We start from the raw sequence: 24,596 nt of genomic DNA, 5'->3' as shown, positions 1-24,596 counted from the left end.
CAAGCGGCACACCCCAAAAAACGCTTATATCTCGAGATCCTGACCACGATGTGGTGAATGGCTAATTTTGATCATACTTTATGATTTTGATATCAAAAATTGTTTTTTTGCTCTTCTTAAGAATTTTGCATTTTGCGGTTGCGTCATTCTTCTTCCGAACCGGCGAATTTGTCCTCAAACAACTTCTTGGGCCTTTTCTATATAATATGCTTAGGGTTATAAGTTTTATAGTGGGGAGAAAGGTCAAAAACAGATTAATAATAGCATAGGAATGTTAAAATCATTATAAATTGTATGAATAAAAAATATATATAGATAGAAAAGTAAGTATAACTTTTATTTTTAATGTATCCCTATGAGCATTCGAGAATCTGGTCAAGTTTGAAGCGCTGTAAAACCTACATAAATAAATAGAATTAAACAACTTTATAGTGGAAATTGTTCGCTGAAAAACCCTCTACAAAATTGCTATAATGTTATTTTATTTTAAAATTAACTGAAAAAAGTTATAACCTCTAAAAGGAAACTTGTTAAAATTTTTTTACATATTTTTGTTTATATCTTTTTGTTGGTCACTTGACGATAAAAAGTAATAGAAACAAAATTGTAGAAAATTTAATTTGCTACATTTTATGTTTTATTAGATTTTCCGTAGGGTTGGTAGTTTACGAGATATAGCGCGAAACCATTTTGCACCCCATTTCCAAGATGGCGGCCGGGGGACAAGGGGTGGCAACCCCCAAAAACTTGAACTTAGGCTTCTACTGACCCCCCCTACATGTTAAAGAAATAAAATTGACTCCTCTAACAAATGCAAGGTATGGCTTAAAAAATGTAATATTTTAATGGGCTGCAGTTACTTATGGTAGGGGAGCAAAGTATGCTAAATGTGCAGTCACTCGAGCGTTATGGGGACCTATTGGGATGTGAAGAGTAGGTCCTAAAACCAAAAAAGTTAAGTAAAGTTTTCCGTTTTAGTGGGCGCTTGCCGTTTTTTAATTTAACTTTCCATTTCCAACAATCGTTTTTTCGAATGTTTCGAATAAAAGTTACTTATTTTTACGTAAGGAATCCAAATCTGTAATAAAAAATGGGGGCTCTTATTTAAGATTTTTAAAGTATCACCTCCGTGGGGGGTCGTGTGTGGTGCTATTTGATAGGTTTTTCAAAAATATTGAATAAGTGTATTTTACAGTTTTCGATCTAATGTTCATTTCGCGAAATATCGCGGGATTCGTATTTAAAATATTAAATTTTTTTTCCCCACCCATTTCCGTGGGAAGTCATGTTTGGTATCATTCGATAGATTTTAAAAAAATATTGAGCTCATATTTTTTAGTTTTTCGATCTGTCATTCATTTCGCGAAATATTCGCTTTTTTTCTTGTGAAACTTTGGGACTCCCTCATTTCCTTACGCCCGGCTCAAATCGTCAGATTTTTGAAATATACACTCTTTTGCAAGTACTTAACTTACTTTATCTTAATCTGAGAATGTCGAGTTTTTTTAAAGATATACCCTATTCCACGAACATAGGCCTGTTTTGGATTACTTCGACAACGAATATTTCACTGTGCAAAATAAGAAGAACGAAAGTAAATTGCAAATTACATTGTTGTTTATTGGAATAATCATTAGCGCCATTTACTTTCGTACTTCTTATCCTGTCGAAGCACAACATCCAGATCCTCGCACTCACAGATACTCTGTCGAAAAGCGATCCACACTTCGCAGGATATTCGATCATCCATCGAAGCCGCTGTCAGGTTTCACGTGGGAATGGTATTCTCGTGAAACACGGAATACCGCACACCACACACACATTCCCACAAAATTTTCGTCCACCTGATGTGGACTTCCTGGCAATTGACGTGCATATCCCCAATAACGAAACCCTCACGATAGTCTCTTACTACAAACACCCGGGTCAGCCACTCAGCAGGCAGTTGCTTGAGTATTTTTCAACGCTTAGCAAGGCCGTGCTGATGGGTGACCTAAATTGTAGACACACTCAGTTTGGTGATCACCGTTTAAACCCAGAAGGCATCCGCCTCACGGATTATCTACTAGACCTTCCCATTTCAAGAATCACCAACACTGAATTCACGTTTTTGAACGCCAATGGGGCCTCTATTGTCGACCACATCCTAGTTACTAGTAACATTCTGGATCGGTTCGGGGATAGATGCCACATAGGCGATTCAATAACGTCAGACCACTTACCTCTTCTTGTCGACACCGACATACTAATTCCAAAACAACCAAACCCTCCAAGATCTATAAGAGACTATCGTCACGCTAACTGGACTGAATTCCAAAACTTCATCACACAAAATCTCCCTATGTTAGGCGAACTCGACACTAACGATAGTATCGACACCAGTGCAACCGAAATCGAGAACCTCATCACTGAGGCGATCACGCACGCAATTCCACTCAAACAAATAACCTATACACCACCGGCACTTCCACAATACATCATTGCCAAAATCCAACAAAAACGACGTCTTCTACGTCAATACAAGGCCAACAGAAACCCACTAATCAAAACAGAGTACAACCGGATCTGTGCCAGGATAAAGAGGGAGATATCTGTCCTAACGGCTCGCCGGTGGGAAGATACTACCTCAAAACTGGACTACAGAGACGGAGGTAAATTCTGGCAAAAATTCAAAGTCCTAACAAAACAAAAACTATCTCAACCATCCCATCTGTTGGTCAACAATCACATAGTCAATTCCCCAGAAGGGAAAGCCGAAGCATTCAGAAATTCGCTTCAAAACAATTTTCAAACTCCAGATAACCCGAACTTTGATCGCATATTTAAATTCAACACAGAATACATTGTAAATGTTACTCTCAACCACTACATTCCAGTCTATGATCCTATCATGGACCCCCTCACAAACAGGGAAACGGAGAGCTTTTGCCAAATCGGCAAAAACAGCGCTCCCGGACCTGATGGCATCAACCGAAGGTGCCTCAAAAAACTTCCAGAGAGTATCATTCCTCTTCTAACTAAAATATTCAATGCATGTCTCAAAAACAGCCACTTTCCTACTCCTTGGAAGGTGGCCAACACCATCATGCTTTTGAAAAAAGGCAAACCCCCAACCGACGTGGAATCCTATAGACCAATTTCATTAATCAATACTCTGGGTAAAGTTCTTGAGCTAATCCTAAAAGAGAGGCTCAATGACTTTCTCGAAAACCACAATATCATACCAAAATTCCAATACGGATTCCAGTCAGGTAAATCTACTAAACATGCATTAATAGATTTCACTACCAAAGTTACTCAAACTATCAACGATGGTTCATTCGCCATAGCCACATTTCTGGATGTGCAGAAGGCTTTCGACCAGGTCTGGCACGACGGGCTTGTTCGGAAACTTCTGGACATCGGGCTACCATTGCAATTTACCAAAATTGTACACTCCTACCTCCACAACCGTACTGTCAGAGTTAAAATAGGCGATCAAAAGTCCACCCCCTTCACTCCACAAACTGGAGTTCCCCAGGGTTCAGTCCTAGCACCGCTGTTGTACATCATCTACAACAGCGACATCACTAACCAAAATATCCCAGGTACTCGGCTGTTTCTCTATGCAGACGACACGACTCTGCTCTCAACAACCTCTCGATACAACCCAAGACTCCTCTTCAGAAGAGCCCAGGCTCTGTTGGACGGCGTCGGCGAATGGTGTTGTAAGTGGAGAGTCACGCTGAACGCGAACAAAACAACAACAATTGTGTTTCGCGCCCCTTCTGTGTCAAATAGAATCATAGCCAATGAAGACGACCAATATCCACTGAGACTGTTGGGAGAAAGGCTTGTTGTTAGCCCAACTGCGAACTATTTGGGAGTACTGTTCACCAGGACTCTCAACTGGGACGCAGATCTAAAGGCAACTTTAGATAGGGTAAGGAACAGGGCCAGACTTCTCAACGCTCTCTCGGGAAAAATTGGCAAGACACACAAGAAGACTCTCATTCACACTTACAAGACCTTTATTCGACCCGTCATGGAGTACAAATCATGTATCTACTCTCTTTGTTCAAGACAAAAACAAGAGAGGTTGTTGAGGACAGAACGTAGAATCTTGCGTAGATGCAACTATGAGCACTGGCGATATCCCTCAAACGAAATCCATAACATCTCGAACACCCCCAAAATCACCGAGAGAATAAACTCTCTGAACAGGAACTTCACAATCAAAGTAATCAACGGCCCCCCTTCCGACACACAAGAATCTCTCAAATGTTTCTGTTCATCTTCCGGCCACGTACTCCACCGAAAGCCCAAACGCAAAAAGATTCATGTACCGTCCGCTCTAATGCAAACATGCATTGACGAACTCCCGGTGGAGTACGAAAACATCCTTGAGGCTACCCCGTTAGCCTACCGTACCCACCTCTAACATTTCCTCTTCCCTACCCCGAACAGAGAGAAGTTGGTTTTTTGCGGTTTCCCAACTTCATTGCACAATTATACCTGTTCGTCCCAAGAAAATAGCCGCAACTATTTTCTCCACTCGAACGCACACTGTCCACGCTGCGCTCAAAGCCACCTCCTGACCGCCGACGAGGGACGCAGGTTCGCCTGTCGTTGTACAATGGTTTCTAGGGAGACTGGTCGAGAGCAAAGCACGGACAGTACACGTAAATGTCTATGGAACCAACAACAATCCATCAAACTTTCTTCTCTGTTGACTTCTTAGCCTTCTGGACACCACCGTCCGGCATAATCCAGGATCCAAGAACACCAGGACACGGCGCTTGCCCCAGTGTATTTTTCGGACTGTTTGCTTTTGCTGCCAACACTACACATTCACTACAAACCCTGAAGAGGACAAAATCCTAAACGGGGAAGCACATTGAACGCATTTCTTCTAAGCATTTTCTAGACAAGCAAATCAAACAATGTGATGATGATTCGTACTTCTTATGTTGCACAGTAAAATATTCGTTGTCGAAGTAATCCAGAACAAGCGTATGTTCGTGGAATGGCCCATAGATTTTTTTTTCGGGCCCCCCTTAACGAACTCCCCTGTGTTAAGAGCCAATATATGGTAGAGGTACATCTGCAGGGTACCAGGTTTCTCCCCATAATCTGACGCGCTCGAGTAACTGCAAAAATCCCCGCTTGGGCTCCCCTACCATTATAAATATTTTTATCGAATAATCATGCAAAAATCAGCTGTGAGGGTATACATTTTATGACTCTATATGGGAGCGCACTATAGAGTCATAAATCATAATTTTTTGCCAGATTGCTTAATAAAAATACAATTTACTAGTAATATTGTCCGACAAATTTTTAAGGGTACTCCAGTCGTCGGACGAATCAAAATTTAGAAACCCCTATATTTACGAAACGACCCCCTCCTGAAATTTTCCGAAATAGAAAAGTTGTCCGACTAGGCACGAATAACTGAATAAAAATAGTCTTATGAAGTCATAACTTTTTTTAAATGGTGGGGGCACAAGACTAGAAGGATGATGAAGGAATATTAGTAAATAAAACTACAAACTTAATAAAAATCGTCAATATATTGACTATATATACATCATCGTTTATTATATACTTTCTAGATTACATACATATCAACGTTTAGAACTGCATCTAGTTTACAATGAATATTATCCATTTTTTTGTTTGTACAAAACATTTCTAAAATATCTAAAAAACTACTTTTGATTTTTGTATAAAAACTCTACACATTCGTTAATGTCATTGCAGTTTAGTTGAGTTTAGTAAGAAACATTGTTCAGTTAAATCTCAGGTATATTTATTTTGTTTCCTGTACATCGTCCTTAAGTCAAATCTATATCGTGTAAGGAGTAACAAAAAAATCGAAAAAAAATTTTAATGAAAAAATCCTCTATAAAAGGTCGTTTTATAAAAGTTTTCGATCTAAGTAGATCATCATCAGTGCTCTTGCACGCTAATCACATGCTGAGCCAGCAAAAATACATGTGTAAAAACCCTTTAAATGTTAACAAAATGTGTTACAATGACATTATTATTGAAAAATCCAAGTGGTGGATAAAAATCAGTAAGGATATGGTCTTTGGCATACTATGACCCCTCACAGGGCACGTGAGTTGCTTAATTGACAATATGTCTTCACATTAAGGACGGTGAGTAGCAACTGCAGTTCACTCACCGTCCTTAATCTCAAGATATATTGTCAATTATGCAACCCACGTGCCTTGTGGGGGTCATAGGCTGCCAAACGCCATATCGTTACGGATTTTTATCCATCACTTGGATTTCTCAAAAATAATGTCATTGTAACACAAATCTGTTAATATTTAAACGGTTTTAGCCCATGCATTTTTGGTGGTTCAGCATGTGATTTGACTGTAACATCACTGTGATGATCTACTTAGATCGAAAACGTTAACTGCGATATATTTGGCTATTTGAGGGATTTTTTAAGTAAATATACCTTTTATTAAGGATTTTTCATTATTTTTTTTGTAATTAATGGTATAAAGTTAACTACAGGACATTTTTCCTTGTAGATTTTTGAAAAATTCGCGGTACTTAAGTAGAGGGAAGGACACTACTTTTTGAAAAATGAGGGGTAAGTGATTGTTTATACTAATCCATCTAGAAAGATAAGGTTCTTTAGTTGTATTTCCATTGCAAGACATTTCATGTAATACTTTCAAAGTTCGTGACAGAGGAATGAACCATACAGTTGGAGGTAGTGGTGAGCTTGGCACCCTAGCGTACCTAAAGGGTTATAGGTTCAAGTAACAAGATGCAAGAAGCATCCCTGGCTTTTTCTTATGTTGCACAAAGCAATCATCATTGACTTTACATATCAGTTGCTCTAAAAACGTTGTCGTCAAACAATATACTAAAGTATCCGAAATGGGAATCAATCCCGATTTTCTTAAGACTACAATGTATTAGAGGGTTTACAAATTGCTCTCGTGGCGGAATATTTAAATACAGAATAACAATTTGAGATTGAAAACACTAAATTAATTTACTAATATACTCACAGACAAAAATATTGCATATTTTATCTTCAATCATTATTTTTTGTTGATATTTTATCTTTGAAATGTTATGTACTTTTTTATTCCTGCATGTGTTATACTGGAGTATTTTACGTATACATATTATAATTTATTAGAGATTAAAAGAATGACATAACAAACACTGCATAGTACGCAAAGTGCGCTTTGGTGATGTGTGCTATCTGGAGTGTTTTAATTTTTGATTCTTCAGTTTTCTTGTTGATATGCCACAGTTAAGCGAGTTACATTCAATCGACTGTTTCTCGTATAGTAAAGCGATACAATGGGGCAGGAGAATACAAACGACGACCTGTTATAGGACGAAAAAGATGTACAACTTCAACAGATGACCAATGTTTGATACTTCAATCTTTTTGAAATCGCACACTTACGATTTCCAATCACAAATGAATTACTGATCATAATTCATAAGACAAGTTAATATAACTATCAAAATAGTGATGAGAAGACTTAAAGGGTTTGGTTTAAGACCCGATGGTTGCAATTTGTAAGAACCCTTAACTGGAACGAACACCAATAGGGAAGAGGTCTTTTTACAGATGAAACAAGGATACAATTATTATGGAAGCCAGATAAACGTGGTCAAGGATATAGAAGCTGAGGAACTTCACAGAATGTAATCTTGTTTACAATGTTAGCTTTGGTAGGGGTTCCATTATGCAATGGGGTGGCATAGTTGGAAGAGTTGTAAGGAGCTTATTGAGGTGAAGATTCTAATGAATGCTGACTGGTATATACGCAACCTCTAAGAGCATGGTTTTTCTTATGCCAGCTTCATCGAGTATGATATCTTGCAAGAAACGCATAAACAACCATGCAATATCTTGCGGATGTTGGAATTGAGATTTTAGACTAGCCACCAATGGATGCTGATGCAAATCCTATAGATCATGTATGGGACATCCCAAAACGACGTGTACGAGCAAGAAATCGTGCTCCAAACTCAATTGCAGAATTAAGAATTGCTACCCAGGAGGAATGGAATCAACTTCCGCAAGAAACTATCCAAGGCCTTCTGCGAAGCATCCCTAGAAGGATACAGGCTATCACTAGAGCTAGAGAAGGACATAAAAAGCATTTAAAACAAAATTATTTTGCTGTAAAAAGTTTTCTATTGTCCTTATTGTTTCTCTTTTATATTTCTCTCTAATTAAATATTATAACTATTTCATTAATTTTTCTACAATTTTGTTATAACTCTTCAATATGCAAGTTACTCGACAATGAGTATACGTAGAATAGACCATCATAACTTACTAAGCAATAGAAACTACAAAACTTTTCAAAAGGAAAAAATATGCTTCAAAAGAGACGCAAAATAAAATATGCAATATTTTTGTATGGGAGTGTATAATTTAAAATATATAGTAATCCTGTAGATAGATAATATAATCCTGTAATAAAAGCCACGGGCCTATATTATGAGTTTCGTCAACAATCTCTTGGCACAGATAATAAAGCCTCGGTCTAACGTCATATAATTGAACTTTTATGGAATAAAAACAGACCAGGAAATAAATTTTTCGGTTCATTCCTGCTGTAAAATCCTCCTTGTGAATGGTTGTCATGCTGGGCCTGCTGTCAGACAGCAGGAGCGTATTCCTGCTGTCTGACAGATGGACGTGGTCAAGGATACAGAAAATCTGAGGAACTTTTCGCAGAATGTAATCTTGTCAGACAGCAGGAACGTATTCCTGCTATCTGACCTACAACAAGTAGCAGAAGCAAAAGGTCTTCTCCAAAACCTTATCTTTCTAATTCGCAAATACCTAGGCATTCATTACGTCAGGTGATAGGTATTTCAGAAATTTTTTGTTATAAATATTTCTCAATGTTACTACAACTACAGCTTCTTCTTTAAATGATCTCGTGCCTCTTTAATAACAAGTGAATATATATTGTCAACAGAATACAACAGAAAAATTTAGGTCCAGATTTCGTTAATAAACACTAATGGCTTCTTTCTTTTCGTTGAAACATTTAAGAATATACGAGGTGCGTCAAAAAAAAGTAAAGCTATAAATTATTCGAAGAAAACGATGTAAGTAAGTGGTCAAAATGGATACAGAAACATTCATTTATCAAAATATTCTTTGTTCTCCTCTTTATATAGCTGCTTCTTATGCATTTAGGAAGGAATAATTAATTAACTGAAGAACTATTGTTCGTCTAAATGTGACTATCTTCTAGAGATGTTGGCGACCACACTGGCCCATCTTATTTTATTCACAGCAGCCTAAAGTTAGAGCTGTTAAACATAGATCAGTTGACGTTAGAGAGAACTGTTAACAACACAAAATATGCAGATGACACCGTGATAATGACAAACTCTGCTGAACGACTCCAACAACTCCCAAACAAGACAAGCAAGTTCTGTGAAAAATATGGACTAAAAATGAATATAAAGAAGACTAAATATATAATAACAAAGAAAACAAATATACAAACACACTATACGATAGAAAGGGTTAGTAAATACCAATACCTGGGAACCCGGATTAAAATAATAATAATAATCAAACATATATCATGAAAATAATAATCAGAAATAAGGACTAGTATAGAAATAGCAATAGACCTCAGATTAGAACTGTGGACAGTTTGGAACTTAAAACTGGATACTAATGCAAGAAGATAATATAAATAAGGTACAATCATTTGAAGCATGGTGTTACAGAAGGATACTTGGAATAAGCATAACAATAAAAATACGAAAGTTACAATATCTGAGACACGTAATGAAGTGACAGCGAGATGGAATGCTATGGTTGATAATAAAGGGAAAGGATAAGAGAAGGAAGGAGAAATAAGAAGATAGTGTTATGGTTTAACAATTTAAGCGACCGGTTTAACTACTGTTCAATAGGACTCTTCAGAGTTTCTGTAGATAGAGTAGGGTGATGATAAACGGTATTTTGTCCCTTGATTGCTTGATTGCTTCAGGAACCATTACTGGAAGCGTTTTTCGACAGTTTGAAGTTAAAGTTTACTAAAAACAACCACGAATAAAGAAAAATCTCTAAAATGAGTCCGTCTGTATCAATTTTGATTAAAAACCACTTACAATCGCAGATAAAGTAAAAGGACCACCTCGTATATCTTTTCTAAATTGCACAATTTCTGGATCATGGTCCATCCTGAATATTTTTTCGTCAAACGATATATTCAATACCTCACACCCTAACAACATACAATAGAAAATAATTTTATTTTTTACATAAATATATCGAGAAAGCAATTGTTAAATTAAATAAAGCAGAACAGAGATGATGGTGGTGGAAAACAGTATTGGTTAATAGAAAAAAATAATAAATATTATGTAGAATATTGGTCCTAATTTAAAATATGTAAAAATAACAAATAGAAAAATAAAAATAAAAGTTATGTACAGAAGTGGCAACAGGATACGTCTATCATAGCATAAATGGAGACACTGTACGTTTATATTGTTCCAACTAGTAGATGAAGATGAAGTTTTCCCTGAATTTATTGTTCAAATTGGTTTTAATCGCTGCCATTAATCTTGCATCGACAGAACAATGAAAGTTCTACATTTTTTTATATACCTACAGTAGGTACTTATCTCTGACAGTTGTTGTCCACTCCATAATTTTCTTAGTCCACCGCCCATCTTAGGCTGTCGCCAAGTGCCCTACAAATACCACTTTATCCTTTTATTTTTTTTTTGCAATGACATCTGGAAATCGCAAATAGTATCCTTCCTCACTAATCAGTTAGTACTACCACTGGTTTTCTTAAAGCGGTTTTATCATGTTCAAGGCTCATTAACTCAACCTATTTCGTCCCCCATTTAGTACTTCTAGCACGTATGGTTTGAAAAAGTGACACAACAGGGAAATAGGTCTGTAGCTATTACTGGGATTTTCTGTCTTCTTTCCTGGTTATAACAAGGCTATTAATGTAGACTAGACTTTTTTCATGATTTGTTACACGTGTTATAGAGTGGCAAGATCCATCTTTTTTGCTTCTTGGCAGGGCCCCCGCTACCATATGTGCAAAGTGTGCAATGTACACGGGCGCCATCCTTTAGGGGCGCCAAAACCCGGGCTCAAAAATTGCAAAAAAGCAAAGAAACAAAAAAACAAAAATTAATTTTAAAATAAAAGTTGAGAAATTAAAGAGGATTCAGTTTAAACACACACGAAATTTTATTAGTATATTCAGGTAGTCATGCATTTTAATTTATTTTGTTATGCTTTTATTCTGTTTGTTTCATTTTGATATTTTAGCCTACTAATAATAGTCCATTTACTCACGGTTTTTGTTGTAAATTTTAAAGAACAACTTATATTGACATAAAACTTGTCATACACATAGCTAACAAGACAAGAAGTGATACCTACTGTACCGATGTGTGCTTTTACTCTGGGGGTAAAAGGGGTATTCCCAGGGGAATACGCCCGAGAATTCCTGGGGGTATTCTCGGGGGTGAGAAAACATTCGTTCAAAATAAGTCCTGAATTGGATAAACTGACTAATTCTAAGCAACTTTTGTTGTATAGAGATTTTCACTAAGTCAATTCTTTTCGAGTTATTTGTGAGTGAGTATTTTCATTTTTCAACAAAATAACCCCGTTTTTAGACGGTTTTTCGCAATTAAAAACTAATTATTTTATCGAAAAAATACTCTTAGCAAAAATATAGCTTACAAGAAAGTGAAAAAAATAATTTATATAATAATATGAAGGCTGCAAAACCCAGTAGAAAGCAGAGTTGTAGCTAATGAAAAGTAGGTTCTTATTCTTCAAATTCCAAATCGAATATTTCGACGTGAAATAACCAAAAAATTAAGCACTTTTCGGGGAAAACTCATTACAACTTCTTTAAAATGTTTAAGCAAAGCTTTATTTGTATGATCTGTAAGTTTCATCGGTTTAAAGTTCTCATTTTTAAAAAAATTTCGTTTTAAGGTAATTTTTTTCAATCTTGAAAAAATTTCTTTTTCCGAATAACTTTAAAATTAATTAGTGATACCAAAAATCTCAAGCAGTAAAAAAATGTAGATTTTGCTTTTCTGAATATTTTGGATGTTTTGTTTTCCTGTAAGACAAAAATTGGAAGACATGGATGTTTAAATTTTGCATTCACTCATGATTAGTGACTCGTTCAGCCCTTTCGGCCTTTTATCTACAGCCTTTTCAAAAATAAGCACTTTGAACCGATGAAACTTGTGGTGAAGCGGTAACGATTAATTTCATTTGAGATGCTAATTAGGCGGTGGTTTACATGATTTTTTTACCAAAAAAAGGGACCAACATTATTTTTAACTTACTTTTGAAGTTAAAAAAATATAGCTTCTTTTAAAAACTTTAAAAAAGTTGTAATGAGTTTTCCCTGATAAGTGCTTGATTTTTTGGTTATTTTACGTTGAAATATTTGATTTGTAATTTGATGAATAAGAACCTCCTTTTCATCAGCTACAACTCTGCTTCTACTGGGTCTGCAGACTTCATACATCGGTACTTACACCATTTTTTTTTCACTTTTTTATAAGCTATATTTTTTTGATAATATAATACATACTTACTTTTTGAGTTATTTGCGAAAATCCGTCTAAAAACTTGTTTTTTTTTTTGTTGAAAAATGAACATAAATTTACTCGCAAATAACTATTGAAAATTACTGACAGAGTATTGAAAAGTATTTTTTGAACGTATGTTTTTTCACCCCCGAGAAGGGGTGAAACTCACATTCTAAAGTTCAGTTTTCTGGCTTATGTCAAGCATCTACCTACCTTCAAAAAATAAATAAAAAACATGATCCAAAATGCCTTAAGGGGCGCCAAAATCTTTTTTTGCACACATGCGCCTCGCCGGTACCTCTTACGGGGCCCTGCTTCTTGGCCTAGATGCCGTATTTGTTCACTGCATATATATCATCCATACCTGCAGTTTTCCCTTTTTATAATCTGTGAATACCGTTTTGGAGTTCTTTTAGTATAAAAGGAATTCCTAGGTAGTTTGTCTCCTGATTCAGTCTTCTACTAGTGTTTGTGTCTTCATCTCGGTTCTTAGTTCTTCCATTCCTAAGGAGATGAGTAGCGACTTGGTTTGCTGCAAGCTTGCAACGTGGTCTATGTTATGTAGGATCACCGCTATTTTCCATGGTTTTACAAGACTCCATGCTATTTTGCTAGTATGTCATGTCCATTTTTCCAAGGTTTCGATCTGGATTTTCCTTTCTGGCTTTACTCAGCTGTTGGAGTAGGACTTAGCTGCAGTCAACTATTTCTTGGCTAACGGGCTGAGCTACATATATGATTTCGTATGCTCTCATTAGTTTTTTGGACTCACTGGATAACCTGGGATCATATTGTTGTCTACATCCTCTGGAGAAAACTTCACTAGACCCATTTTTTATCAGCTCTACAAATTTTTCGTAGTTCTCTCCTTTAGAGTCAAGACGTAGAAACTTAAAATCTAGAATGTCTGCATACTTTCCCAGTTTGCCTTTTTGGATAGCTTGTGGCCTTACAATTGGAAAGATGTTTATAGCAATCAGTCGATACTGAGTTTTTGGTATGGGACCATATACTATATCGATCTTCTAAACTGTAAGTAAATTAAATAAGCAGGTGTTATGCTTAATTAGGATTTGTATAGCAAAAACCAGTCTTTAACCATCACGTTCTTTTACTAATAGACCAGGGCGCATCTGTAAAAATATTAGTACATTTGGACGTTGAGAGGTGACTCAATTTTTTTTGCAGAAATTGCTTGAAAGTAACTCAAATAATACTATTTGAGTTATCCTCCCTCTCAAAAAGGTCCGGAACATTGTTTAAATAATCAAAATGTCAGAAAATGAAGGAAAAACGCGATTTTTTTGTTTCTTTTTTTGATAATAATTTTTAAAGTATTCATTTCCGAGAAAAGTTGTACCGATATAAAAGTTGCGTAATTAAATTTCCTACAATATCGAATTGGTTAAAAATTTAAAAAATAGTCACCCTTGTTGCAAAATAGCAATAATTGCGCAAAAACCATACAAAAACAAGTATTCGCATTTTACGTTTTTCAGCAATTTATGCTGCACTTAGGACCTTCATATTTCACCCAGAAAAGGTTTATGATACAGTAAAACAACACTGTAAATTTCATTAAGATCGGTTCAATAGATTTTGCAATACAGCTTTCCCAAAAATAATTCATTTTTTAAAAATGTTACAGGACTGAAAATAAAGCAGATAGCAAGTTGAAATTTTTTTTGCTGATAGAAGTGTACTGTACCTTTCATTTGCAATTTGCAAAACTAAAATCGATTAACTACCACGGCGTCAGGAATTTTTTTAAATAAACATTAATTATTGGTGCTACGCGCAGGACAGCGGATAGTTTGCTCTGATTGGGCATTCCAATGACATTTTATAATGATTGATACATTTTAATTTTTATTTCATTTCGATATAAATAAATAAATTTGTTTATTGCAAAATAAAAACACATACTCTATCCTTTGAAATAACACTTTTTTAGCAAAAACTTTCTTTGTTCATATATTTTAACTTAGAGAATAAAAGTTTATTATGTTTAAACATATGCAATTGTTTAAACAATATTTCACAAACAATAATAAAATTAGTTTGATTTTTGTGGAATTAAAATATTAAAATACAACAAAATATAGCGTAAGAAAATAATGTATTAGATAAAGATTGGAAGAATTTTGGTGGAAATCAACTTGTGTGAATCGAACACCGCTGTCCTGCGCGTAGCACCAAAAATTAATGTTTATTTAAAAAATTTCCTGACGCCGCGGTAATTAATCAATTTTAATTTTGCAAATTGCAAATGAAAGGTACAGTACACTTCTTTAAACAAAAAAAAAAAAAAAAATTCAACTTGCTACCTGCTTTATTTTCAGTCCTGCAACATTTTAAAAAAATTAATTTTTTTTGCGAAAGCTGGATTGCAAAATTTATTTTGCAAAATCTATTGAACCGATCTGGATATGGAAATTTAAAGTTTTGTTTTACTATATCATAAAGTTTTTCTGGGTAAAATATGAAGGTCCTAAGTGTAGCATAAATGGTTGAAAAACTTAAAATGCGAAAACTTGTTTTTATGGTTTTCTTCGCAATTATTGCTATTTTGCAACAAGTGTGACTATTTTTTAAATTTTTAACCAATTCTATATTGTAGGAAATTTAATTACGCAACTTTTATGCCAGTACAACTTTTCTCAGAAATGAATAGTTTTAAGGTTATAATTAAAAAACCAATAAAAAAATCGAATTTTTCCTTCATATTTTGACATTTTGATTATTTAAACAATGTTCCGGACCATTTTGAGTGGGAGGATAACTCAAATATTATTATTTGAGTTATTTTCAAGCCATTTCTGCAAAAAAATTTGAGTCACCTCTCAACGTCCATCTCAAAACAGATGCGCCCTGGACTATAACTAAAGAATCAACAGGTTACAAATACTTAAAATCAACCACCATCATCAACAAACAAATTTAGACGACATTATTATAATCCCTACGACAGGTGCAACCTATCCGATACCCTTATCCTCTTAACAACATAAAAACTAACAAACAAAAGCTTCAAGTAGTGTTTTTACAACCTTCTAATAACAAAATACAACGATCCTGTATTTTACGCAGACCTGCACCTGTCTCGGTGTATAATATACAAACAATAGTGACAGAATTGATATACAGTAATGAGGGTTTTATGTGATAAATAATAAAAAAACAGTCAACGCAAAAATAAATAATATGTATAGTATATTTCAGCATTCTTGAACACTTTCAGAGTATTATTTATTTATTTTATAATTTATACAGATCATTGGTTTATCTGATCAGATCTACTGAGTTCTATATTACTAGATTCATTTTCAAGACAATAACAAAAACACAGTGAAACTCGTGATTGGAGAGTGGGTAGTGGGTCCCTTCATTATTGGCGTATAAATTTTGGCATTGGTCAGAAACCGAAGCAAAAGCAAACACCAGGACCAAATAGGGTCACGAATAGCACACTAATAAATCTTCCAAGGAAAGCAATCATCACAGAGGGATTCAACCAGACAAAATACACTGCTACTATATTCCAAGACGTCAGTAAAGCATTTGATAAAGTGTGACTCGAAGAACTGGTTCACAAAATGAGCCAAACTTGGACACAGCAAGACAATGACATGCGTTCTTTTATCCAACCTAGCTAACAGAAAGTTCAGGACATGTCCTATCATTGGGACACTGGGACACACTGTCTAAAGTCGAAGTGATTGAGGCTGAAGTAACACAAGGAGGTGTAGTGTCGCTCTTTCTGTGTAAAGGTGCCTACCAGATGCTCTAAATCATTTGGAAGATTGGTGCATTCTACACTTGGATTGGTGCACGTTGAACTGAGATTTGCGAGTGTGTTTGAACAGCATGGTAGAAGATGGAATGACTTATTCACGTATCCCTACCGAAAAAGCACAAGAAAATATAAAAGTCATCCATAATCAATACTACCAGAGCAGACATAAACAAAACATACAAAAATATCACTTTGGCAACTAAATGACACAGAGAACTCCGCCTGGGGAAGTGGTGTAGCTGACTGAGTGGATTGAGTAGCTCAGGAAACTGCACTGCAATCACTGATGGTCCCACGGCTGAATAAAGGAGGAGGGAGTCTTTAGCTTCAGCAAGGTTAGCACCCTACTGATGAACTATAAGTACTTGTCTCATAGAGACAGGCTTATGCCTCGGAACAGGACGGATTTAACAATGATTACCAATTCGAGAAAAAGGAAAACAATCTTCCATGGAGGCAACAATCCGCCAATGAACAACCAAAGTTGCTTCTATAAAGGAATGAGAAGAAAAAATAAGACAAAGGAGTAGTTTTAAATGTTTCATCAAACGAGTACGACTTATACACCTGTAAGAGTCCTGTCTTTTTCCCTCCGAGTCTGTAATGTGAAGTAATAACTTAGTCTGAGTGAGTATTGTAAACGAATACAGACGTTTAGATAAAAAGAAAACAATTTATGTCTTCTGGATCCTAATAAACCGCCATCTACAAAACAAGAATACTCTCTCTGTATTTTGACTAACCTCGTTTTATGTCGTTGGTGGTGATCCATTTCCATCGCGCAGCGATGGTAGTGGATGGTAAGGTAATACTTATCATTTTTATGTATGCAGGTGTAATTAAAAATAAAGGAACATTATTAAAGTAGCAGATAAGGGTTCTAATATCTAAAAATCCTGTCACTTTTGCCTAAAAACAAATTTAAAAACATGTATAAGTTATATATACAACAAAAATTTAAAAAAATTACAACCAATTCGGTCCCAAGGAATTGTCTAAAATATTCACAGCGTCAAATCTTTCCATTTCGTTAAAGATCTGTTTGAGTTCAGTCAGGGCGTTGTTGCCTCTATTCCGGGCTTCCCACAGATCCAAGATGCAGTCCGTGGGAGAGGGTTTAATGGCAAAGAAGTTAATGTACCTATCGACTTTGAGGGCATGTGCTAGCATTCTCCAGTCGTTGCCTCGTTGGATAGGAGGATCCAGACATTGGCTGAGTTGCTTTCTGAGAGGTTTTGTTAGTCTGAAGTTAAAATCGTCACAGGTGGATACTCCTCTATCGGTTACTATCATGTTTTTTGTATCGAGTCTTTTGGCACTTTTGGCGTATTCCACGCCCTTTCTGCTTTCTGTTGATTTAGTAGTTTCGCACATTTTTGGCACAAATTCGTTATGGTTAAACTTTCCAGAGCTGGTTTTCTCAGTACTAGTCTCAGCTCCGTCGTCTCTACAATTTATGTCGAACACCTGTATATAGTCAAAACCTTTTTGATTTACCCTAAGTTTAAAGTTAAGAAACCTGCTTAATTCAAAGCTTTCTAAAGTGAAAGAACAATGTAAGCTGTTACTATTAGCTTGCCACAAGTGTTTGAAGGGAATTTCCTGATAGTTCGTCGAAGGTTTGGCTCTCCAACCATCGCTAATATCATCTAAGGACAAACAGAGATTGCTACCACCATCTTGGAACATAATGGACCTAGGTTCATCCAGAAGATACCCACCAAGTCGCTTTTCTTGGCCGAAGACTGTCTCCATAGAAGAATCCGTATCTTCCAGTACATATACTCTTATGCTATAATCTCCGGAGGACTGGAAACAAAGTTTCGGTGCAAATACAGCCAACTTCAGTCTTTTAAGAGCCGCTCCACTAGCTGACCTGCCCACTATAACATACCTAGCTAAGGATTCTGTGACTAAGTAGGCTGCGGACTTGTCTAATTGACAAAAAACTGTCGTGTTTATCGTTTCTTGGCCTAAAGTGACAGCATTCTGCCACTGTGAGTCGCTGCAGTCGCTCTGGAGGATAGATATCTGCCAATTGTTTCGAGTTATTTCGGCACAGTGGGGTACTTTAAGTACAACTGCTTTATTTAGGGATATATTAGGCCCACATGAAACTACCGGGCTTAGTTGGGTTAGGCCTTCAGCGAGTTTAGGTCTAAAACAGTCTTCGTTGAGGATGGACAGGAATAGTTCTTGCTTTCTGGTTCTGGATAGTGCTCCGTCTGGTATCAGCAAGCTGACTGCAGATTCTGCCAGATTTAGGAAACCTCCCGTGCTGGAGAGAGTAGAACTCGTGTAGTTGCCGCTGGTAGTTGGAGTTACTGCGTAAGCGGTGGGTAGCGTAGCTATGGGTAAAGTTACAGTGTCTGTTGCTACCTCGTATGTGGAATCAGCTGAAAAAGAAAAAAAATTAAAATAAACGTTCATAAGCTTTCAAAATAATAAAATTAGGAAAAATATTGCAACATATAGAAAAAATAAAAGTTAGACCTTCTTCGTCTTCTTCACAACAGTCATTAGGCTTTGCCTATACTCCTAGCTAGTATATTATGAGCATATGTTTTGATGAATTCCGATTATTGGAATATTTTTGGGATCTTTTGTATCCTATAATGTGAGTATGGTGTCTGCAGTTATCTTTATAATCAGCTATCTTGTCATTAATAGTTTATACATTGTGTTCTGTTTTCGTGTTTTCTTACGTATCCAACAGTCAGATAGAGAAGATTACTTGGAATACTAGAAGAAAGAAAGACTCAGAAAATACTGTAAAAATAAAAAAAAGATGTATTAATGAACTTATAGAAGAGTTGGAAGTAAATAGCAAGAATGATGTTAAGACTGACGAAGAAACATATCTTACGTTTGATAACGAAATCGAAAATCCGTCATATGAGGATTTTTTAGGAGTGATAAAAATCTAAAGTAAAAGAAAGCATCAGGCTCAGACGAAATCCCAAACGAGCTAATAAAACAAGGCGGAGAAGAACTGCAATGACAAATATATGATCTAATAATAAGAATTTAGGAGAAAGAAAGAACGCCCGAAGTATGGGACACATGGTGGATATTTCCTATTCTAAAGAACGGTGACACCACACAATGCAACAACTATAAAGGAGTAATCACTGTTAATCAGCTGCTACAAAATATTGACATCATTGACATCAATTGAGAAGTGTTGCGACTATGATATCGACTTACACATCCTCTTCATAGATTTCAAGTAAGCATTTGACAGCCTAATAAGACCCGACCTAATCGGTCTCAGTTGTTAATGATGGAAGCATAGTAATAAATAAAAGAATCCTGGTAGGAAACAGAACCTACTGGGAATATAAATTCCTCAATGATAAGAAGCTTACTCTAGATTGAGGATCCAGCTATATTAACATTTAAAAAAAATATGTGCCTATTTCTATCGTAGAATGATAAAAAAACTACTTACAATTATTAGTAAAGCCGCTCAGTTGACTTCGCTTGCCGCTAGATGACTCCAGCGTCGAACTTGTAGCCGGTGACATTTGTATGTCACTTCCAGAGGTCAAATGAGGGACGTCATAGTGGTGCTCGGATACAGATCTGGTGACAGAAGTGGCTGGAGTCGTGTATGGGTATTCGTAACATGGTGGGACGGTTTGGGTTACGTCGGGCTGCAACGTCAGTGACTTCTTATCGGGATCAGGAAAAAACTCGGGATGGTAATCTAAAAAAAATAATAATAATAATTTAAGACTTTCTACAGCTGTTTTGAATGCTTGATGATTCTCAAATGCAATTTTAAGCACATAAGTCTGGTATAAAAGTACTAATATTCAAGTTCTGGTATGTTTAGTTGCAACATTTTTCTACATACTGGCACTCAAAATCAATTCTCTAAAAACGTATGTTACAGAACTTTTTGGTTTCATTTTGTACCTTTAGTAATTGAAGCTCTCACATAATCTGATTTTCCATTTTCCATGTTTCAGTTTACTCTCTGATTACAAATATCCCTATTCTGATCTTCCAACTTTTGTGAAGACACTACTTCATTTTTTTATAAAATATAGCCACCTCGCCGGTAAAATATCGTTTTGAAAAAATAGATTCCACAAATGTTACTCAAATGAAAAAATATGAGGAATAAATGTTCGCTCAATTAAAGAAATGCCTTGAATTTTATGGCTTTCCTAATGAACATATAAAATGAAAAACACGTGTGTGTGACGACGGTCTTTGAAATTGAAAGCGTCTGTCTATATAAAAAGTTAAAAAGTGACGTTTTATTTTCGGGGGATTCACATTTGATACGTTAATTATGTGTGGGTAATGCCTCGATGGAGATATTTCTATAGGGTGGTCTAATTTATAGGTATTCATATATTTTTTCCAAGGAACGTGAGACGGTGATCTATGGCGAGAGTTTAGATTTCACAAAAAAATTGAATGTCTTATTTATAACTTCTAGAATTTCAGTCGTGGGAAATAAAAATATTTAATATTGAGCTTTTAGGACCGACAATAAATTTAATATTTAATAATTTAATTTAGTTCCTACCGTAATAGGAAGAATTCAAGAAAACAATCGCATAAGCGACATCATCTTTTTAAAAGATATAGACTACATAAAATATAATTATTATACACGGATATACATCGAACATCGAAAGGACACTAAGACAAGGAAGATGAAATATTTTGCGAAGATTTAATAAAAAGAGGAAGTCAAGAAAATACACATTTCGTAATAGGTACATTTCTGCGTAAATTCTTAATTGAGGCAATAATATCCGTTGTCCCCCTTGTTGTTTAACCTCGCCTCAGAATATGTCATGCGAAAAGTAATTCAAAAATCAAACCAGACTTAGCATACTTGGGGAGCAAATATTGTACTCGCCTTTGCCATGGCAAAAATCAATAAAAAATCCCAAAAACGCTGGACGAAAGGGCCGCCCGAGAACTTTATCGTACCAATCTATTATCGTTATCGTACTAGATACTGGCATTCTATAAAAATAACAAAGTTACTCGTTATTTTGATATTTTAGAAACACCTTGTATACTTGAAAATATTTTATGGTTCTACGCATCATTAATTCCTGCATTTGAGAAAATGTTCGGGGACACACTATAGATTATTGCATAAATCAATAGAATATTAGTCATACTTTCATTTCAAATTAGTTCATTTTTCTGAGAAATTAATAGTTTACAATATTTGCATTTTACTGCATGGATTTTAATGAAATGTTGGGAGTAGCCCAAAGCCCAATCTCCTAATTCAAAGTCTATCCTATATACTATATACTATGGCGCTTTTATCACGGGGGCGATTCCCACCACTTCTCGGGGATAGAACATTTTTATTTTCGAACTGCATGGAGCAAAAGGAAGAATTTTAAGAAAATTTAAAAATGCGTTCTATAACTTGATCTTATTTTTTTCACCCGTCCAACTTTTTAAAAGTAGAAATAACACTATATTAAGAGGTATTGCAAAAGAAAACGAAAACGATGATGGGTTAAATGTATGTACTTCTCATTTTTCCTTAAAGTACATTAGTCATATATTCTTTTGCACCATATCTCGCTTAGTTTGAATGTAACCGATATTTTAACGGTGCTCGTCTTAAATGCCTTTTCAAACACTACAAACACATGAGTACTTTAAGCATGCACCAAAAATGTCCAAAAAACAAACTCTTTTTACCTACCATATCTCTTTTTGTATTATAAATAGAAAATTTACGAAGGAACTAATCTCTTTGTTATTTATAGTCTAAAAAAATTTTATAGTGTTTTTAGTTTGATGCATAGTTTTTAAGGTATTCACAAAAAACCGTCCGAAAACGTGTCATTTTTAAATGAAAATGGCCAATTTTCAACTACGCATAACTCAAAAAGTATTCAGTTCTCAAAAACAGTATAGATCAGTTTTTGCTTAAAAATAGGTTCTCTAGCCATTTCCATGCTTATTTTGACCAACAAATTTTCCACCCCCTTGAAGGGGTGGGAATTGCCCCAAGATAAAAGCGCCATATTATATAGGGTAGATTTTGTTTCTTCAGCTATTCCCTACTTACTGTGAAAATATCAAGTACATCGATGTAGTAGGATGGAATTCGGAGCCAAATACCCTCATTGGCTGCCCTATAATAATGCTCTGCTATGATCGCGTGAGAGGGGACACACACAAGATTCTAGCAAAATTTCTATTTTCTGTAACTTTTTCGAGTTTTTGAGTTACAGCAACGAGTTTTATGTCATTGGAAAGGTAATTTTACATTCTTTCAAAATATGTAAAAATATACTATCTAAAAAATTTAGATTTTCTTTTCATTTCCGGTTCAACCGGAAGCCACATTGTGGGTAAAATTTATTGTGCTAATAGATAATAAAGTACTCTATATGACTCCCAAATTTCAAATTTTAGCTTCTATTACAGAGGAAGTTACGGGCACTCGAATATTTTTTTTATAAAAAATTCATAACTCCCTTCCTATGAGGAGTTAAGAAATAGGTCTACTGTTATTCAATTTACCGATAGGATATCAAAAATATCTCAAAAAATAAACAAATTCCTTGGAGCCATTTTTGAGAAAATCTAGTTCAAAGTTATGTCAAATTTTGACCCCTTAAATATAGGCAACCCATAACTTTCTCTGAAAAACGATAATATTCTTGTTATAGCCCCATCTTTAGGCTATATAAATGTTTTTTTAAATTAAATTTATCTTAAACAAGTTTTTACATTGGTAGGGAAATGTATCGGGTGGGCGGTCGGCCATGCTGGCCGCCATTTTGGATTTGGAAATGTCAAATTCCGTAGTTCTATTCACCTATCGATAAGCTAACTTTAAGTTAAATTTCATTCATTTCGGTCAAAATTTGCAAAAATAGGCCCCAAATAACCCCCCTATTTCGGCCTCCCTTTGAGAGGTTTTTTTCAAAAGCTTAGTTTTTCGACAAAATTCTCTTAAACTTACTCATACCGAATTTCATCGAAATCAGTCCAGTAGTTTTTGCTGGGCGGTGGCGATATACGTACGTACGTACGTACATACGTACGTACATACTTCCGACATGTTTTTTTTTTGCTTTTTAGACTCAGGGGAACTCGTCGAAAAAAAGTGAAATTTGAAATTTTTTTTTTTGCACGATCCTATAACTTTATCTATTATACTCATACTACGTATGTAGTACGATAAAGTAAAACACTAAATAGCCTAGAAACTAACACAAGATAAAATGACAAAAGAGAAATGACCTACCTATTTTGTTTTTTCAGAATTTTAAAATAGTGCAATAAATGTCAATCAACCTGCCGGTATCTGGTTTATAATTAATTGACTTTTTATTTTTGTTTTTTGTAATATTTTTTATAATTATTGTTTTCTGTATCTAGGATCTTGATATCTCATCAATTTAATGCGTGGCCTGTTGTGCTAATAAGTTAATTTTTACGAAAGTTATAAAAAATTATTTTAGTTGTTTTTGATTTTAAATTTCTCAATAGATTCATATTTATGTAGGTATAGATACATTTTAAAAGCAAATCAAAAATTCTAAATCGCATTTTTCGTAATAAATTGTTAATTAAAATTAAAAACCACGCTAAAATGTCTGCAGAATAATTTCTGAAAATATAACTGTTGCTGAAATGTCAACCTTTCGGCAGTTTTTCAAAAGAAATAAGTAATCCGTTACACCTAATTCCAGAAAACAGAAAATTTTAATATAAACAGACACGGTTAAATTAATTAATCTTCTTCCCGTTTAAGCCTTGTTTTTCAAACGAGCCGTATATAAACCGAACAATAAAATATACTTTCTCGATATAGGACCATTTTAGTGGGCAATAAACGAATGCACGAAGTCATTTCGAACAACAAAGTAACTTCCAATATTAATCTCGTAACATTTATATTACATATAGTCCATGTTGTGAAACCGCTCCCGCATGAAAAATTATCTGATTAGATTTGCGCTGCGAGGGCAAGCACGAATTGAACGAACTGAAATATAAGACGGCTTTGGTTTCGTTTTGCAACGAAATGAAAGTGTTTATTCATTTTTATTTCTATTAGTTTACTTCTATCTGAGTATAAGGATCCATTTTTCGTTGGAATTTTTCCGCGCCGGACAGGTGAGTTGTGAATTGCAAATTGTAGAATTCCCTCATCTTCTTTTTGCTCCAGCATCTGTTTGGCTTGCAT

The 24,596-nt window shown here is 35.2% G+C and overlaps 1 protein-coding gene across 2 annotated transcripts in view; it reads right to left on the bottom strand.

Annotated features, from left to right (window-relative positions):
* Nucleotides 1-5,533: 5,533 nt before the first annotated feature.
* Nucleotides 5,534-24,596, bottom strand: part of LOC114349398 (netrin receptor UNC5C) — a 1,236,422-nt gene continuing 1,217,359 nt past the window's right edge. For both annotated transcript variants that reach the window (XM_028299758.2, XM_028299766.2), the window contains 2 exons: nt 19,848-20,105; nt 5,534-18,792 (listed from right to left, as the gene is read on the bottom strand). In XM_028299758.2, the coding sequence (XP_028155559.2) occupies nt 17,363-18,792; nt 19,848-20,105 (1,688 nt within the window). In that variant the 3' untranslated portion in view covers nt 5,534-17,362. The remainder of the gene's footprint in view (nt 18,793-19,847; nt 20,106-24,596) is intronic.

This window comes from Diabrotica virgifera, chromosome 3, assembly GCF_917563875.1.
Source record: "Diabrotica virgifera virgifera chromosome 3, PGI_DIABVI_V3a".
Taxonomy (NCBI): Eukaryota; Metazoa; Arthropoda; class Insecta; order Coleoptera; family Chrysomelidae; genus Diabrotica; species Diabrotica virgifera.
Note: the sequence above shows the minus strand (reverse complement) of the source record. Positions and strands in the feature narration are given on the sequence as shown.